The 20,851-nt window shown below is 39.7% G+C and overlaps 1 protein-coding gene across 5 annotated transcripts in view; it reads right to left on the minus strand.

Moving 5' to 3' along the window:
- Positions 1-20,851, minus strand: part of nrg2a (neuregulin 2a) — a 564,112-nt gene that overhangs the window by 44,315 nt on the left and 498,946 nt on the right. For all 5 annotated transcript variants that reach the window (XM_055643101.1, XM_055643098.1, XM_055643099.1 and 2 more), the window contains exon 4: positions 1,013-1,142. In XM_055643101.1, coding sequence (XP_055499076.1) covers positions 1,013-1,142 — 130 coding nt within the window. The remainder of the gene's footprint in view (positions 1-1,012; positions 1,143-20,851) is intronic.

The raw sequence follows: 20,851 nt of genomic DNA on the forward strand, positions 1-20,851 counted from the left end.
AAATGCCCTGCAGGGAATTTAGCTTAGAAAAGAAAATACCAAATTGATGCGCTTTAGAGTTTATTGGAGGGGGAACTGTGAAGACATCCACATGAATGAACCCGTTTGAAATTTCTTTTCTTGTGTTCATAACAATACAGAAGCAATTATTTGAAATCATTTTCTGGCAGATAGGAGATTCTTCCAGCAGCTTGGATAAAATGATTTGTTAACTTTTTCCAAACAACTTATATTTCAAAGTGAAAGATGTAACCATAAATAAGGAACAGCTTGTCTTTTCCTTGTGAAGTGGTAAAGAATTATGTAGCAGGAATGTAGTTTCTGAACATGGCAGTTTAAAGCTTCAAATCCCTACAGGCATCAACTACATTATCTGACATGTTGGACTCATGCTGTCTTCCTAGTGAATAAGCCATGAGGAGTGAATTATTATTTGTTACAATTCATATTCTGTTTATTGAAGATTTCTTCAAGCAATTAGCCAAAATCAAAAACATAAATGCCACATTGCATACTGTTAAAACCCAAATACCCTCTGCATAATACAGAAGCGATGTTTTATTTACACAATATAAGAATGCATTGATTATGCAATGAGTACTGAATATACTGTCGGTATTTTTTTTAAAGCATAGTTATGCTTTATTACAATCGGAATGAGAGATTTACAACTCTCAGTTAATACACAGCATTGAAGAATCAGTTTTCAATTGTATTTTAGCCTGCCAAAATTTGAATATGACATATTATCAAAAATTGTTTGAAGCAGCATTGCAAAGATGACATTGTAACTTTTTCTGGATTGTTATATTTCTGCAGGATCAGTTGTGCAGCTATATAATGGTTGTACAATACAATTATTCAAATAACCCTTGTATTCGCCATCCAGCTATCCCCTTCAGTACTCAAAAGGCGAATCAATTTCAGTATTGCCAAATAAAACACGATTAAACTCAGTGGAAATGCTGAATAATATCCTTCTAATATAGTATAGAAAAATGCACTCACTTACTTGCAAGAAATTTGATTAATACCATCAATGTAATAACACACCCCACCATTAACACAGTAGGACTTCTCTGACTCATTGCATCTTCTAGCATGACCGGATTCGGGTGAGAGTGTAGTAGTGGTAGCAGCAGCTGCAAAATAAAATGGATTCAGTTCACATCTTCCTGCTCATGAAAAAAATGTAATGTTTCAGAAATGTTTTAAATATAATGTCAAAAGACTGTTGGACCCATATGTGTCCAGTTGGTCCAAGAAAGAGAGATAAATATATACAGATAGGATCGCACAGCACTGTTATCAAGAGCATCGCCAAGGACTGCTCTCACCCCAACCATGGACTGTTTACCCTCCTACCATCCGGGAAGCGCTACAGGTCTCTCCGTTGCCGGACCAGCAGGTCCAGGAACAGCTTCTTCCCTGCGGCTGTCACACTACTCAACAACGTACCTCGGTGACTGCCAATCACCCCCCCCCGGGACACTCCTCCCACAGGAAAAACACTATGACTGTATACCTGTAAATAGATTTATTTATTCTATGTCGCTCTTCCAGGGAGATGCTAACTGCATTTCGTTGTCTCTGTACTGTACACTGACAATGACAATTAAAGTTGAATCTGAATCTGAATTCCTTGGCTCAATATTGCAACAGTTGGATTGGACTTTTACTAGGATTGTAGCCAGCATGCAAAATTTTTACCTAGTGTCAGACGGTGCAATTCAATAACAATTTCACCATCACACCTTTAACTTGCTCTGGGCCTAAATTAGATATTTCACGTAGACATAGCGACTTAGATGGGAATTCTGATAGCAATGCATTTCATACAGCATCACCAGCAAATCACAACAAACTTTAAAAAAATTGTTTATATACCTAGGTACAATGGCCTATGTCTCTGTGTATTAGTGGATACCGACACATGGCACGGGGGCCATCAGAGCAAATAACTGTCACGAACAGTGAAGAACGTTGCATTCCCCCAGCAATATCCCCCTCCCTTCTCCCAATATTTTTCCACAATTCCAAGATAAATTCCTTTTGGTTTGGTGAACATCCCTGTGATCATCTCAGCAAATGTCAGTCAGCTGTACGCTACTTATTGCACTGTGCACACTTTCAAACTCTGTCAAGGTAGGAGGAATGATTGTGAGTTTTTAAATAACTTTTCATCGAATTTAGCTATTTTATTATTTTATTTTATTTTATTTAGCGATCACAGATGTTACATGCACCAATCTAGTTTCTACGCAATCTGATTTCTAGCGACAGATCCAACAAGCATGGTTGCACACTCTGTGTGGCAAGGTATTCTCAAATCCCAACACACAGGGTAGAAATTGTGTCCACCACTTAAATGGGCACCATTATTTTTGAGATTCTGCCCTTCGGCCGTGGACACCCCCAATAGAGAAGAATTTACCTGGTCGACCCCCTTTTAATAGAAACATAGAAACATAGAAATTAGGTGCAGGAGTAGGCCATTCGGCCCTTCGAGCCTGCACCGCCATTCAATATGATCATGGCTGATCATCCAACTCAGTTTCCCGTACCTGCCTTCTCTCCATATCCCCTGATCCCCTTAGCCACAAGGGCCACATCTAACTCCCTCTTAAATATAGCCAATGAACTGGCCTCAACTACCGTCTGTGGCAGAGAGTTCCAGAGATTCACCACTCTCGGTGTGAAAAAAGTTCTTCTCATCTCGGTTTTAAAGGATTTCCCCCTTATCCTTAAGCTGTGACCCCTTGTCCTGGATGTAATAGTCTTATATGTTTCTCATTCTTCTGAATTGTAATGAATGCATCTCATTCTTCTGAATTGTAATGAGTACAGACAAAGTGTGGGCAAACCTTCTGTACCTAGAATCATTCCAGTGAACCTTCGCTGAACTTCCTCCAAAGGAATGAGATCTCAGTAAATGTGGTCTCATTTAAGCCATGTACAGGTTCAAGTTCAACCATAGCTGGGGATAATCCCTTATGCTTCCCAGACAAGTTATCACGATTGCAGGATAGCAAGATGTGGCCTCCAAATAATGATTATGATAAGTCAGATTGGGGACAGCAAGCATCTTTTTTGAGGCATTTTACCCTCCCTCCACCTTGCAAAACTAAGGCAGAGGTGGTGCTCAAATGGAGATGGCAGACTTATTGTCTGTTTGTTGGGATAAACAGGCATTTGCTTCACTATTACTCTCAGTAAACAGATGCAAGCTGATGCAGATAACATCTCAATGGCATTTTAAATGTTTACAGTATAAGACCGGGAGGTTGCAATTGATATTAGCTTGTCTGTTCTTTCGCCAAACATACTGATCTTAAAGTCTACATTTATTTTGGTAGGAGCTTTATTCCTGTAGGGTCTTTTCCAGGTTGATTTGGAGCTAACAGCTGATTTGAGTTAATATTTGTCAAATGAATTGTGGCAACTGTATATGAATGATTTGGCCTGTAAAAGGCTCTGTCCTTCTTGAAACCGACAGTCAATGAACTGGTTTGCTGCATTTGTTGCTGACTAAATTCTACCCTTATATATGTATTGATCCACTGTCAGGTACACAAATCAAGTATTATTTATTATTCACTGTACATGCTTGTTACTTAAAAATGTACAGTTAAAACATTTGCAAGTGGTGTTTGATAAAGTGAGCTAAATTTGAAATACGTACAGTATATACATTCATCCATCAGGAAGTTACAAGAGGTAAGCTGCTGTCTACTTCATTGGAGACCCTTGGACTTTCTTTAATTGGACTTTACCTTGCACAAAACATTATTCCCTTTATCCCGCATCTGCACACTGTGGATGGTTTGATTGTAAACATGTATTGCCTTTCCACTGACTGGTTAGCACACAACATAAGATTTTCACTGTATCTCAGCACACATGACAATAAACTAAACTAAGGAAGGATTAATTTGTTCCTACAGTATTTTCAAGCTAAGATCTTTTTAATTAAGCCTATAAAATAAGCTTGCATTACCAAAAACTGAAAGATCGAAAGAGCAAAATAGAAATATCCTGCCAATGTCCAAAAGCTGTTATTTTTGATGATTTTACCAAATATTTAATGTAGACAATTCCTTGCATAGGTTTTTGCAACTTTCCTATGTGTAAACATACAATTAATTTTCAGAATCACCTTTGCTTCCATGCATCAAAAATCTGCTGGTGTCAACACAAAATACAAGCTTAATGATCTATCATAACCAAACACCATCACAAATTTACTGACTTCCATCTGCTGTGGGTGAGTGTAATGGTACAGTCTCATATACTTTTAGATCAGGTAGGAAGATTGGGAAATTGAAAAAAAAAAAGTGGTGGCCCGTGAGTTAAACAGTATTTTAAATCCATCTTGATACAAATCACAACTCAAAAATTTGAAGGGAAAATTACAATTAGAAGGGCACTTGTTGGATTGTTGGGTGAAGAGAATTGGGAAGGATCTTGCAGTATCGATTAATTGATCTAGTCATTACCTTTGAGTGGGCCACAAGCTTACTTTTAAAGCTCTTTGCTGCAGGAGGTTTGATAAATATTTTATTAACTTCATCACCGATGTGCATTTTAACCTGTCTACCACTTAGAGTCATGGACTCTAACTTAAAAAGCGTCTATGACTCTAACCTAAAGGATTAAAATACAAGGTGGACAGGTTAATTCGCATCTGTGTGCATGTGATCCGTGGATCCATGATTTCTGATGGACGCATCTTCGGATCATAAAAACTGATTAATCTTTCCAAACGTTGCCAGATTCAGGAAAGATTCTATTCACATTGGAATTATTATTATTATTATTATTATTATTATTATTAAAGCTTTATTTCAGACACAGGTCCATATACACATCAAACAGTACAAAGAATTACAAAGATACATTTAGAAATTGCATATTAGCCTAAAATATATATAAGCTATTGCACCAATGCCATCTTAGTCTAGAAGTGAATCTATAGCAGCGTTTCAGAGGGCTGACTAAGGCTACAATTATGTGGTTCTCTGACTTGTCCAGGCGACACATAAAACTAAACATCAGCTGTCTTAAAAGTGCCTCACAGGTTGGCACTCTAGTGGACACAAACAATTGACTGGCACTATGCCACCTAGGGACACGCAGTAGCAACCTCATTGCATCATTGTATACTACCTTAAGCCTCTGCATACTCTTTTTCTTATACTTAGACCACAATTGAGTGGCAACTGGAACTGTTGGAGAGTCTAGGACCAGAGGGCACAGCCTCAGAATAAAAGGACGTAATTTACTTTTAGAAAGGGGATGAGGAGGAATCTCTTTAGTCTGGTGAATCTGTGGAATTCATTGCCACATACTGTGGTATGGTGGCCAAGTTTTTGGGTATTTTTAAGGCAGAGATTGACAGATTCTTGATTGGTAAATGGCAGAGTAGATTTGATGGACTGAATGGCCTTTTACTATTCCTATGACTTGTGAATGTATGAACTCTTGTATTCAAAAGGGGTGGGAGATGCAGTGCAGGGAATTGGCGGCCAGTGAGCTTAACATCTGTCACTGAAAAATAATTAGAAGCTATTATCAAATGAGATACTGCAGGGTATTTAACAATGTCAAGTAATCAGGCAAAGTCAACATGATTTTGTGGAAGGGAATTCATGTTTAATCAATTTATTTGCATTCTTTGGCTGTGGAAAAAGGCCAATATGTATATGTGCATTTCCAGAAGGCATTTGATTTTGTGCTACATTAAAGGTTAGGGTGGAAAATAAAAACTGGTGATGAAACCCATTTAAGACGAGAGGGACAATGTTTAATGGAGATGTGTGCGGCAAGTATTATTTTTTATACAGAGATTAGTGGGTGCCTAAAATGTGCTGCCAGGGGTGGTGGAGGCAGAAATGATAATTGGTTTCTGAAGCTTTTGGATAAGCACATGGGTATGCAGAGATTGGAGAGATATGGTTCACAAGCAAACAGGTGAGATTAGCTCAATTTGGCATCATGTTCAGCACAGATATTTTATGCTGAAGGGCTTGTTCCTGGGCTGTACTGTTTTGTGTTCTATGATGCAGGAGATAGCATGGGTGAGGATAGAAAAGTGGCTAGTTAACAAGAAACAAAATGATCGTAATTTTTTCTCCCTGGCATGATATAATGAGCAATGAGTCACACAGAGATCAGTGCTGGGGCATTATTTGTTTTTTTTTAATAGACGCATTGGATAACAACATTAGGAGTTCAGTCGGTACATTTGCAGATGATATAATGACAGGTAGGGTATGATATTATGAAGTGGATAGGAAGAGGCAACAAAGGGACAGAGATAGATTTTGCAACTGGGCAAAGGTCTGGCGAATGGAGATTAATCTGTTGTTGGAAAAATCTTTGCATCTTTGTTGGAAAAATGAAGAAAAAAATTTCCATGGTAAGAAACTGTAGAACTCTACGGTGCAAAGCGATTGGAGTATCCTAAAGCAAATGGCTAAAATACAGGCATAGCACAAGAGTGAAGATTGATGTTTTTCCTTATTATTATGAGGGAAATTGAATAAAAACGTGTGGTGATTATGCTTCAATTATGCACGGCATGGTTGAGACTACATCCGTAGTCCTGTGCCTTTGTTAAGGAAGGATGGTAATTCATGGAAAACAGATAGAGAGGGCTTATTAGACTAATTACTCTAGGTAGCTTGTCTTAAGTACAGAGGTGAGATAGGCCAGGTTTGTATCCACTGTTTAGAAGTGTGAGAGGGGACAATTCAAACATAACAAATCATGAGGTGTCTGGATGTGGAGAGGATGAGGGAGAATGTAGAATCTTGAGGGAGAATGTAGAAAGACTGGGTAGAAAGGAACTGCAGATGCTGGTTTATACCGAAGATAGACTTCAAGTGCTGGAGTAATTCAGCAGGCCAAGCAGTATCTCTGGAGAAAAAGGACAGGTGACATTTTGTGTCCGAACCCTTCCCTCGGGCTGCAGAGACACACACATGATACAATGATACAATTTATTTGTTGTCATTTGAACCTCATTGAAAGAACCAAGACACAACACAATTTATACAAACATCTATCACAGCGAATCTCCTCCTCACTTAGATGGAACGCAAAGTCTTATCTCTCCCCTGCATTCCCCATTCTCCTCCCGATGTCAGAGTCAAAACCCCCGGCGGGCGATAGTAAGTGTCCCGCAGCCATCAAGGCCGCACCGGGCGATGCACGGCCGCGCTCCAGGTCTTGATGTTGGAGCCCCCGGCGGGCGCTAGCAAGTCCCGCGGCCATTTAAAATATCGCCGGGCGATGTAAGGCCCCGCTCCAGGTCATCCTCAACCCTGCAACTCGGGCGGGAGAAGTCGCCATTGCGGAAGCCCTGAAAAGCGGTCTCCCGGTGTTACCGTCCACCAGACCTGCGGCTGGAGCCTCCGAATCTCCGGGGTCGTGCCGCAGCAGCGCGCCACCACAGATCCTCCCGCTCTGAACTCGGCCAGCTCCGTGATGGTAAGTAAGTCCGCAGGCTCCGCGACTGGAGCCCCTGGTCTTTCGGATGGAGGCCGCTCCACGGTGCTAGGCCCCAACGACAACGGAGAACCCGACAGAGAAAAGATTTAAGTTTCCCCACCACCCGCCCCCCACACACATACCCAGTTAAAAAAAACACTATAAACTACACTGAAACGAGACAAAAATTAAAAAAATTTTAAATTTAAAAAAAAAAATAAAAAAAAGGGAAGGAGTGGGAACTGATTAATAAATAAGGGATCCCTCGTTTAAGATCAGGGCAAGATAAAATGTATCCTGAATCTCACGAATCTTTGGCATGCTTCTTCACTAACATTATTATAGAGGCAGCCTTTGAACTTTTTTTAAACCAAAGGTATTTAGACACTTGATAAACAAGGGGGCATGAAAGATAGGGTGTAGATATTAATACAGAGTTAAGGATACAGAGATCAACAATGATGTTAATAATGGTGGATCAGGTTTGAGGGACTGAGTGGCCTTCCGCTGCTCAGAGATGTTGTTTGCTTGCCTGTGCCGAGGCTGGAAGAGTGCTGCAATGGCTTGTTAGTTTTTAAATGATCAGCTGGTAAAGTAGCAATTTAATTAAAATTTGATTGCTTTAGTTCAATTAAAGTGCCAGCCTATCTAGGGAAACATTTCAGTCACCTATTTTCATAACAACCTACAATAGTTGCCTAAACATGAGGGAAAAAAGTATCTGCGGTTTAATAAAATATTTATTTCAAAAGATTTGACAATTATTAAATCAATAATAGGACTCTTTTAATTAAACCCTTGTTAACTGTACACATTTGTAATCCTGATGGCATGTAAGGAACTGGGTAGGGAAATTCCAACCAGTCACAGTGTAGAAAATAATAAACAGCAGGCTAATTGGAGTGTAGCATCTGTGAAGCTAGCTGCCTTATCTTCCACTATTGACACTGATGGTGAACAACTCTGGGCAATGAAATCAGTGCTATCTGTAATTTCACCACTATCATCTCCTCTTCCGTGACTAACAACAAACAGCAACCCATTGCTTCTACATTTAGATCTGACAGATCATTAGTCTGGCTCACAACCTCCTAACAAGAAGAAAAACAATGTAATGTAATGGATAGGACGAGATGAAGGGAATATTGCTAATACACCACCCTCAGAGTGAAATACCAGTCTATCTAAAAAAAAAACACACACCATCAAACTAAGAGCTAGCAGCCATGCCAGAATAAATGAAACACTATCTGTCATTTAAAAATGGAAGTCCCAGGTTCAATCCTGACTATGGATGCTGTCTGCAAGGAGCTTGTACGGATTTTGTACGTTCTCCCTGTGACTTTTCTCAGGGTTTTCTCTGGATGCTCTGGTTTCCTCCCACACTCCAAAAACGTGCAGATTTGTAGGTTAATTGTCTTCTGTAAAAATGTCCCCAGTGTGTACGATAGAACTAGTGTATGAGTGATTATTGGTCGACACTGACTTGGTGGGCCAAGGAGCTTGTTTTCCACATTGTGTCACCAAACTAAACAGAAGTGGCAGACGGGGTTAACAATGAAACATCATCTGGCTCAGCCTTTCAGGTGCATTAGAATTCCAGGCTAATATCACACAGACCTTACTGTAGCTATACATCATAGAAGCCAGATCCTTGCATAATCATAATGTTTTCTTTAATATGCAAGACAGAGATAATCATATCTCATGCATAACTGCAAATTATTCACTCAGACTCTTATCTCGCTTCAGTGGTTAAAAAACAAAATATATCACTCAGCTCAAATACATAAGACAGAATCTAAAATGATTAAGCCTGCAAGATAATAAAGATGATGGCGACTTGGGAAAACAAATTACAGAACTCCTAAGTATTCACTCTCACAGTTAGCTGATCCATAACCAGAAGGCTGTACTTGTTGAATGGTGAATCCACTCTCACATCAGCGATAGAGGCTTCCCTTAGCAACTGTTGACTGCCAGCAGAGTCAATCCCCTTGCTTAGCTATCTTTCAAAACCATTCAACATTTTACAAACCTTCCAAAAGCTCGTAACATTCGAAAACACGCAGAGAACGATCAATCATGAATAATATTTGTTTTAATTATTTAAAACTATTTTTAACTAATGAAAACTTTAGTCCTGAGAGATACAGTGTGGAAACATATCCTTTGGCTAATCGAGTCCGCGCCGAGCAGCGATCAACTCATACACTAACACATTCTTACACACTAGGGGCAATTTACAATTTTCCAAAGCCAAATAACCTACGAATCTGTATGTCTTTGGAATGTGGGAGGAAACCGGAGTACCCAGAGAAAACCCACACAGTCACAGGGAGAATGAATAAACACCAACCACACAGTCAGCACCCAAAGTCTGGATTGAACCCGGGTCTTTGACACTGCAAAGTTGTAGCTCTACTGCTACGCCACTGTGCTGCCCTAAAGCTTTAATGCAACTAATTTAACATGTGCAACTTACCCAATTCATATATCCTCAGAACATCAAATCTCCATTATGGTTAATCTACATATGGGCTCTATTTGGTTTATTCTGTGATGGCAGTGTAGGCAAAAGAAGCATTTATTGAGATTAATTCAGAGAAGCTGCCTGACCCACTAGGTTACTCCAGGACTTTGTGTCTGGTGTTTGTAAAGCAGCATCTACAGTTCTTTGTTTCCACATTAAGCATTTCTTGTCCTTTCCTAACTGGCCTCAGGAAGGTCAGTTAACTATTGGTTGGCTTGTTGAACTATTGGGTTCCTTCCACTGAAGGTATTCCAAAACTGATGTTAAAGAGGAAATTCCAGTATTTAGACATCCCAAGAATGGGAGCGTTCTCCCCTACTCTCCTGATTTGTGCCTTCCAGAAATCATGCCTGCCCTGCCATGATTTATCTACCAATTCTGCATCACTTTTCCGCACTGACCAACGACCCTAGCTTCCCTTAAAAAAGTTATAGTCATCAAATTATATAACAAAGAAGCAGTACATTCAGTCTACACCAAACAATTTAAATGATCCAACACCAACCTATTTTAACCTCCGCATCTTCCCATTAACTCCCACCTAGAGTCTACCACCCATCAGCACCCCAGAGGCAATTTACATGTTGTTAATTAACTGACCAACCTGCCCACTTTTGAGATGTGGGAGGAAAGCAGAGAATTAGGTGGAAACCCAAGCAGTCACAGGGAGAACATACAAACTCCACCAGAGGTCAAGATTGAACTCGGGTCACAGGAACTGTGAGGCAGCTACTCTACTACTTGGGTGGCTGGAACTGTAATGTAGCAGCCCTACTGGTTGTGTCACAGTGCCGTCTAAATGTGTGACTTAAAATATCTAAAAATATCGGGCCCGAGGTTGGATATGGGAATCAGTTCTGAGCAAATAGTACCCAGGGTACGTAGAATTATTTACAGTAACTAATAGTGGTTTGTGTAATGAATTTGACAATTATGATGCTGACAAAATATCAAGCAGAAAATTTTTATGATGCAAATATTCAAAATACAAAATAGTAATTAAACTATTAAAGACTGTAAGACAAATCTAATGTTTTGTAAATCTACCTTGAGCCTTTCGGCCTAAAGGCTGTCTTCCAGCAAGAACACTTGATCTCTGGCTTCTTGTAGAGTAACAATAATTATCACTTAATTCAAAAGGAATACAATTCAAAACCAGCCCAATCAGAGCAAGTAATTCTAACAGGGCAAGTGCTTCACAAGTTCCAAGCAGATCTCTGAATTGACTAAGGAAATATGTATGCATCCCAGATTTCATTGCTTGTGATATCACTAGAAATTTTTGAGGAAAGAAAGTACGCTTCCATGTAATGTTCAGCACCATTCTACTTTAAAGTTGTATGCATGTGCACTGTTACAAAGCAGATGGCTGATAACCAGAACTGAATTACACGAAGGACAATCACAGGCTTCAAGGAGATCTAGATCAAGGTCAAGGTGTTTAAGAAGGAACTGCAGATGCTGGAAAATCGAAGGTACACAAAAATGCTGGAGAAACTCAGCGGGTGCAGCAGCATCTATGGAGCAAAGGAAATAGGCAACGCTCTTCGGTCCGAAACATTGCCTATTTCCTTCGCTCCATAGATGCTGCTGTACCCGCTGAGTTTCTCCAGCATTTTTGTGTACCTTCAAGGTCAAGAGGACATGACTTCAGAATTAAGGGACAGAAGTTTAGGGGTAATATGAGGGGGAACTTCTTTACGCAGAGAGTGGTGGCGGTGTGGAATGAGCTCCCAGTGGAAGTGGTGGAGGCAGGTTCATTGGTATCATTTAAAAATAAATTGGATAGGCATATGGATGAGAAGGGAATGGAGGGTTATGGTACGAGTGCAGGCAGGTGGGACTAAGGGGAAAAAAATTTGTTCGGCATGGACTTGTAGGGCCGAGATGGCCTGTTTCCGTGCTGTAATTGTTATATGGTGTTATATGGTTAATGGAATTCAAAATGTTTATTTACTATTAACATGGGAATCCTGGAACTAAAATTAAGTTAAATATTTACAGGGCCTTTTGAGTTAGAGGATGCAATAATCAGTGTGACGCAGGCAAGTTAAATACATTTTGCTTTCAAATTTCAGTTTATATAAAATTTGCTTTCAAAACCAAACCACTGTGTTATAAACCGAGTCAGATTGTTCACTCCTGCGTAATAATTATGTAAGCTAATATTGATGTTTTTTAACCTACAGAATGCGTTGGAACATGTCATCTGTCAGATTGTGTGCAGATCCCAGTTATTTGTGAAATATTTTTTTCTAAACAGATTCATCTGACTTTCCACCACAGATTTGTAATGGGTTTATTTAAAAATGGCATTAACTAATGGAGAGACAGGCTTTATGACATGGCTCTCCATGCAATTTTTTTCGCTCCTGAAAATCCCCACGTTCAGACATGATAAAACATACTGCCGATCTGCTGACCTAAAATGACTTCGCATTTTGGAATATCACAAAAGGATTTGGAAAAACAAAAAGGACAAAAGTCTTGAAACAATATTCTTAGCTTTGGGAACACAGATTTTTGGTACACCAATACTATAAATGGATTTTGACTTTCACAAGTGACAAATCAGGGTAAGAATGGCTGGTGAATATACAGTGTATCTATTATTTGCCTCCCTATTCATGGCTAACACATGAATTGCTAGACACAAACCTGGGAACATTGGTTTAGTGCTCTTTACGCAAGAGTCCATGACCTATCGTTCTGCCTTTACAAAACGTACATTTTTGGCCTCTCTATAAACAAGGGTCGAATTCACACATCATCCAAATTTCTGCCCGTTACTAAAAAAATGTGACATTATTTCCGGTTTCTTTAGGTGGTGCTAATGTCATGGTAGGATGATGCAAATGATACATGCAGAAGATGGCATAAATCTGCAACCAATGCCAAAAAGACGTCGTTCTACACTGGTGCTTCCTTGCTATCACTATCGCACTCATGACCAGCGGGCAGGCTGCCAAGAGCAACCCAGCCGGCAGGATCACCGAGAACAAAGAGGAACCTGGTGAAGGATCGGCAAGAACAAAGAGTGACCCAGCGGGCGGAGGCGGTGAAAACAAAGAGGGAAACCGATGCCTGTTTGACTGTGAGAAGATAAGACTGTACCAAGAACATCTGAAACTTTGGCACCGGAAACGTGGCAAATCTTTGTATATTGCTCAGGTGAAGTCTGCTGTGTGATTTTACTGAAACAAAGAATTTCACTGTGTCTAGGTACATATATGACAATAAGGTATCATTGACGTACCAGAACATGGAGCAATGGATGACATAATCAGGTTGGCCTGGTATTCTCTTTAGCATGCCTACTTTCATCTTGCACAATGTCAATCATAAAGGACTATAAAAGAATCACATCACAGGGCTGAGCTTGCTGGCTGATAAGGATTCTTCTTGAGATAATTTGCAGCTCCCAAAGCTTTCATGGAAGTTTATCTCGCAGCAGATACTTTTCCAGCTCTTTCATGTCATGTTCATGATTTGCTTATTCATCTTTGCAATGATTTAGCAAATAGATTTAGCAAATACAATTTTAGATTGCTTAGATTCAAAAACTGTATTAAAAACAAAAAAATATGGAAGTCTTTGCATATATTTGAAAACGGAATGTAGAATTTCCCATAAAACCTAGAGTTATTAAACTTGGAGTTTCATTTGAATCCATTAGAGATGGGAGTAGCCATGCTCAATCCTGGTTTGTGCAGATAAAACAATGAAGATGGACTTCAAATCTTAGCATTTCAATGAGAAAAAAAAAACATTTCTACATTAATTCATAATAGATTTATTGTACATAGAGTCATAGAGTGATACAGTGTGGAAAAGGGCCCTTTGGCCCAACTAGCCCACATCGGCCAACATGTCCCACCTGCCACATTTGGCCTTATCCCTCAAAACCTGTCCTATTCATGTACTTGTCTAACTGTATCTTAAATATTGGCATAGTCCCTGCCTCAACTGCCTCCTCTGGTAGGTAGCTTGTTCCATACATCCATTAACCTTTGTGTGAAAAAGTAAAGTACAAAAATATAAAAGTAGAAAAGTTCACAAATTGTCTGTGATGTACACATTCAATGATTTCCCCAAACTTGTCATGAGTGACTGGCCCTCACAATAAGGGGCCATCAAAATGTCCTGGTAAATCTGAAATCTATGGGCATTCAGGGAAGAAACTCACCATTGGTAGAAGTCATGCAAAAGATGATCGTGTGATTGGAGTTCAATCACCAGGGCATAACTGCAGCAGGTTCCTCAAGGCCCAACCATCAAAACCTGCTTTCATCAATGACTGTCCTTCCATATGAAATTAAATGAGGAAAGTGTTCACTGATATGCACAATGTTCAGTTCCATTGAAACTTTTTCAGCAAGTAAAGCATTCCACACTTACATGCAAAAAGATCTAGGCAACATTCAGCCATGGGCCGATAGGTAGCAAGAATGATTCATGCCACATTCGTACCAGGCAAAAAACTTCTACAGTAATTACAGTCCTTAACATCCAATGGCATTACAATGCCAAGCCCTTACAATCAACATCTACTGAGTCATCATTGACCCGAATCTCAATGGGCCCAGCAAGCTACATTCTCCATTTACAAGATAGATGTAGTTACAAGTTACATAGAGCTCTTAAAGATAGTGGAGTCAAGGGATATAGGGAGAAGGCAGGAACAGAATACTGATTGTGGATGATCAGCCATGATCACAGTGAATGGCGGTGCTGGCTCAAAGGGCCGAATGGCCTACTCCTGCACCTATTGTCTATTGTCTATAAAGAACAAAATAGAATCTGAACACGTTATGGTAGATGATTCATTTCCCAACGCCTTTCCTCCATCCTGATACAGAGAAAAAAAACACCATTCCTTCATTGTCACTGGTCCTAAATCTTGGAATGCCCGACCCATATTCCGCATGGGAGCACCTTTACCTGTCTGACAGTTAAAGAAAGGTTAATCAAGACCATGTTAACCAAGACCATGATCACAGGGGCAATTTATGCCAGTCTGAGCGGCATGGTGGTGCAGCGGTAGAGTTGCTGACTTACAGCACCTTGATCCTAGGTTCCATCCTGACTACGGGTGCTGTCTGTAGGGTGTTTGTGCGTTCTCCCCGTGAACGCGTGGGTTGTCTCCGGGAACTCCGGTTTCCTCCCACACTCCAAAGATGTACAGGTTTGTAGGTTAATTAGCTTTGGTGAAAATTGTAAATTGTTCCTAGTGTGTAGGATAGTGTTAGTGTATGGGGATTGCTGGTCAGCGTGGACTCGCTGGGCCGAAGGGTCTGTTTCCACGAGGATCTCTAAACGAAACTAAACAGTCTGCCAACAATGTCTATATGCTTAAAAAAAGCCACAACATTTTTAGAACTTACATCTCAGCACCAGAAAAGTGTTCTGTACTGCTTCTCTGCAATGCTTCCAACACTTGAATATTGCTCTCATGGTTTAAACATCTAACATTGACCAGACACTGTGTTTTGTCATAACGACATCCAATTTACTTTTCCCCCCCCATCCATAGCTTTGTCCATTGTTGCTGTACTGTTCTTGAGCTTGTTGCTTGTCAAATCATGATATCATGGTTTGTTTCATCTTTATCCTTAGTTGCTTCAGGAATTTAAAATGCGCATATCAATTTCCAAATATTTAATTGACCATCTTTTCTCTCGTCTAATTAATTAATCCAACCTCTTTCTGCAATTTCTATACTTCTTCCCCAAAGCTTTCAACCTCTATGGGTTTTCTATCCGGGTTAAGATGCTGGATTGGTGTCAACATTATTGCCTCACCTTGAGTCCTGGGAATTCAGATCCAATTCTCCTGACCCAGAAGTAACTGCTTCATGTTCAAACACCAGTGAAAGACAACCTGTAGAGTATTTCCATTTCTTGTTCCAGAAATGACAATCAGATTTGGCAACTGGGAAGCCATCCAACAGAACATCCTGTTCATGTTACCTCAATCCTACGTCAGCAATGGGCACATTTTATTTCCCATTGCACTGACATGCAAGTTTGTAACATAATCCTGCCTTCAAATATTTTTGCCCTATTTGAAAATGCTAACCAGAGTTGTTTATTTTGCAGCTTCTTATTGCAGTTGTTCGGTCATTGATTGACAGAACCTGATACATCTTTGGTAACTTAACCTCTTGAATATCATCACGAACCTTCTCATCTTGCCAGTTATATCACCAGTTTTAATCCTGTGCCACAGACCTGTTCACTTTCCAGGTGCAATGTTATCAAAACTCTTTAGATATTGAATACCCCCGTGCCATAAAACATTAATCATTCCTTTTATCCTGTATATCATGACACCCTTTTAGCATTTAATAAAGTGACTACCATCAAGTCAGGAGATACTCTATCCCTTTTCAATAGACTGGGAAGGTGATGACGACAACACCAGCTCAATGTTGACTATTCCCAAGGTTCACGATTCCTCGCCTTTGCTAATGGAATGAAAGAACTTTATTAGATGTTATAATTTGCTGCCTCAGTCTCCACCTCCCCAACTTCAAATATTTCCAGTATATCTTTACTTGAATGACCACAGGCAGAAATGAAATCTATACTGTTGTGGAGAATCTCAAGTCTATATTGTGTTTTATCCACTGTGTCACATGATAGTGCAGAGCAAATTAAGGGAATTCATGTTTTTAAATCTAATCTGTAACCCTGAAGCAAAGGGAGTTCCTGTTTGGCTGTGAGAAACCCTTGCTGTTTAGAATTACTTGCAGACACAAGTAAACCATGACGGTCTTTTGCTTGGAGCAAGACGCAAAATTTGTTTTATGGGAACATAACCTCCTGACATATATCCTTCAGCGATATACAATAAATCTCAAGTATATTACGCCCTCCCTCCAAGCACTTAATGCTCATTAATAAATAACCTAAATTATGCACCGGAAAGACTATGTTAGGAGCTTCCCATAAAGTCATTCAGATAATCTAAAATACCACTTTACTACTGCATGTTGAAACAACATAGATAACAACCTGATCCAGGAGAGGATGCAACAGTGAGGTACAGCATTTCTGCCATGTTGGATAGTGTTCTACTGCTGATTGAATGTCTTATGAAAATTGCATAACCAATAATGATTGCATCATTTTTTCCATGTTAGATAGATATTGAAAGATTGAAAGATAATTTATGTCTATTAATTTCCCCATTTTGAGTGAAGTCTATTCATTTGGTTATTAATCTGATTTAAGTAAAGTCCAGAACCCATTGATTTATTACAAAAAACTACATTGCCACTGAACTCTGATACATGCCTAATTTCAGTTGCTCCACCATTGGAGTCATCAACTTTTTTTTCTGACAATCTCTGGCACTCCCTGTCTAATTGTAACTCCTTCGCTATCTGTGTGTCCTCCTCTAATTCCTCTAATTCCTCCTATTCTTTAATTACTTGTTTTGATCTAAACTTTATAATGGATAAGTGTCAGCATTTGTTTCATAATGCTCCAATGAAGTGCTTCTCTATGTACATGCAAGTTCTTTCATTTACCCTCAACACATCGCTTGATCTTTGTTTGTACGATATGCATGAAAGAATTAGTGTAAAATAATAATGCTTTGAAGATGTCACTAAGTCATAGTCATGCGGCATGGAAACAGACTCTTCTCATCCATGCTGACCAAATATCAATGCAGTATGATAATTTTACATGAAACTTTTGCATTCATAAATAAGCTCCTGCCACTGAATCCATGCATGGAGGCAGGAAGATTCCAGCAAGATATTGCAGTTCCAATTTTATCTTGGGATAATTAGACTAATAAACTACATAATAGTGACTGACCCATTAACAAGTATCTTGTACATTGCACTTAGATATGATTTAAAAATGTAAAAAATATTAAACACAGCAAGCAGTGGATCAAATACACAGTACTGTGTGACCCAACTTCACAGTCCAGAAAGGCACAAGGTCATGCACAGTGGTTTAGTAGATGGATTGTGCAAAGCAATGTTTATGCTTTTGAAGAAGGGTCTCGACCCGATACGTCACCTATTCCCCTTCTCCAGAGATGCTGCCTGACCCGCTGAGTTACTCCTGCTTTTGTGTCTATCTTTACGTAGCCCTATTCAGTTTATGTTCAGCTTCAGGTTCAATAAATAATCAATGGTCAAGGGAAACAGAGACTTGCTTTGTATGGTTTGTTTGCTAATTGGCTTGGTAAAATTATAAATTGTCCCTCATGTGTGCAGGATAGGTTTAGTGCGCGGGGGTCGCTGGTCAGCGCAAACTCAGTGGGCCGAAGGGCCTTTTTCCGCAGTATATCTCTGAACTAAACTAAATGTGACTGACATATTTTGACATTCTGGCCATCAATATTTAACTGGGACTTCCCTCGTCACTGGGACTGAATAGCATAACATGACTAGCATGAAAAACATAACCCAACATCATCTGCTGTCTTAAAAAATCCCGTTGGTTGAATAATAATCTGTAATACTGGTCAGGATTTGCAGAGTTAGCTGGGGACTAATGTATCTGACTACCAGTTTCTGGCACAATGTCACTTGAGTTGTGGCAGGAATCCAGCAGCATTCACTAGAAAATTCAAGGTTAATAAATTCTTACTTCACATCCGAATCACACAGACATGATGGCATTGCTGGAAGAACGATGGTTTGAGGCTCTTTGATGTGGTTTCAGTGCTGCCAGGTGGAGTATTTTGAATTTAATTGTTTACTGAGCAAAATAAACATCAGAGAATCAGAAACTAAAGTTCCTGAAAAGAGGCTGGTTGGAAAATATATTTAAAATATTCCCTGGTTATGACATGCGATCCATGACTCCAGTGTTGGCAGTTTTCTCGTAATTGTTTGTTTAACTGGAATCATGCTTCTGTGATCGAGCTCTGGGACGAAAAATAATCTCACAATTATACGCAAATTAAAACATGAAATGCCAGAATAGATGGAGAGTGCCACAATGGTACAGCAGCAGCATTGCTGCCATTTAGCACCAGAGATCCGGATTCAATCCTAACTACAGGTGCTGTCTGTACAGAGTTTACATATTCTCCCTGTCACCGCATGGGTTTTCTCTGGGTGCTCCGGTTTCCTCTCGCACTCAAAAGACGTGCAGGTTTCTAGGTTAATTGGCCTCTGTAAAATTGCACATAATGTGTTGTGTAAGGGTGATCGTTGGTCAGAGCAGACTCGGTGGGCCGAAAGGGCCTGTTTCCACTCTGTATGTCTAAACTGAATTAAAGACTTAAAACAAAAGCATACCAATTCATGACTATGCTTGCATATCTCTCATCCTTCAAGATCCAACACTAGAAAATTGGTATTTACAGGCAGAAATTGAATGCAATGAAAGTAAAGGTAAAATGAGCATGAACTTATTTTCAGTACTTTAAATATTCTATCAGATTCCTCTTTCTATTTCTTATACATTGTCGTTATTTTTGGGTGTAGAATTTAGGAAACTTGGCTCCTGAAAATCCCCCCAGTTATATATCTGCATGTTTGGCCATCCCTGTTGCTGCAATGGAATTAAATCAATAAAATATAAATTGGCTATTGGTTATACGTTGAACCTATCAGCAAAAAGGACATTGGTAAATCGACATGTCATATCTCGAGGGCCTGAGCTATAGGGAGAGGTTGGGCAGGCTAGGACAATATTCCTTGGAGTGCTGGAGGATTAGGGGTGATCTTATAGAGTTATATAAGACCAGGAGGGGAATAGATAGAGTAGAGGCACAGTCTTTTACCCAGAGTAGGGGAATCAATAACGCAAGAACATAGGTTTAAGATGAGAGTGGAATTATTTAATTGGAAACTGAGGGGCAACTTTTGCACATAGGTGGGTATATGGAACAAACTGCCAGAGGGGTTAGTTGAATCAGGTACTGTAACAACATTTAAAATATATTTGGACAAGTACATGCATTAGAAAGATTCAGAGGGATGTGAGCCAAACAGGAGCAGGGGCACTTTGGGTGGGTTAAGTAGGGTTAAGGGTCGAGGAAGTGGCCAATATCTGATTTCCTTACCTTCTGTTATCAATTGACATTGAGTTACAGGGCACATCATGCATCTGATGCCATAATGATTCTGCATTTAGTTGACTATTTCCTTTTGCTTTTGAAAATGATATGTAAATCCAAATCAGAGAATGCGATTGAAGTCTTTACTGTCCATTGTCCAAAAGGTAGCATCAACCCAGTTCCTAATGGGCAAAACCATTTCACACAGGGTATAGAAAGTCACTTTTAATTGCTAGAAACTAAGCATGCACTAGAGTCATGGCCACCATTGCATTCTTCGTCTCTGAATAAATCATTGAAACTAAATGTCAGAATAAAAGCATGATGTGACATTACATGCACTTGGAGTTGTGTGAGTGCTGATTTTGCAATTTTAAGAATATGCCAGAAGTCCTAATGTGAAAATATCCTATTGGGCAGTTGGGCTGGTTGTCTAATATTGAGGCACAGTAGAGAAGGCGCCATTCTGTAGAAGGGTCTGATGTGCACATAAAGTAGTGCCTGAAGATGCTAATTATTCCTGCATTGAGTATTACAATCCTCAGGAATGCTGAAGGCATTTCCAAGAGCCATGATTCAAGGCTTGTGAACCTGTAGAGAAATCCCAAAGGATTGCTTCAATGCTGCATGTGTTTTCTCTTCAATTTTCGAAGCCAATCTCCATCCAGGCAAATGGGCTTTTGAGACTTTGCTTCTCTCCTGGTTTGCCTTCCTACAGTTCAGTGGAAGAGGCAGTGGTGCAGTACATGGTGCCTTTGCTTAGGTTGTCAGCCATCTGCTTCCTCCCCAGAT

Source organism: Leucoraja erinacea, chromosome 11 (genome assembly GCF_028641065.1).
Source record: "Leucoraja erinacea ecotype New England chromosome 11, Leri_hhj_1, whole genome shotgun sequence".
In the NCBI taxonomy this organism is placed as follows: Eukaryota; Metazoa; Chordata; class Chondrichthyes; order Rajiformes; family Rajidae; genus Leucoraja; species Leucoraja erinaceus.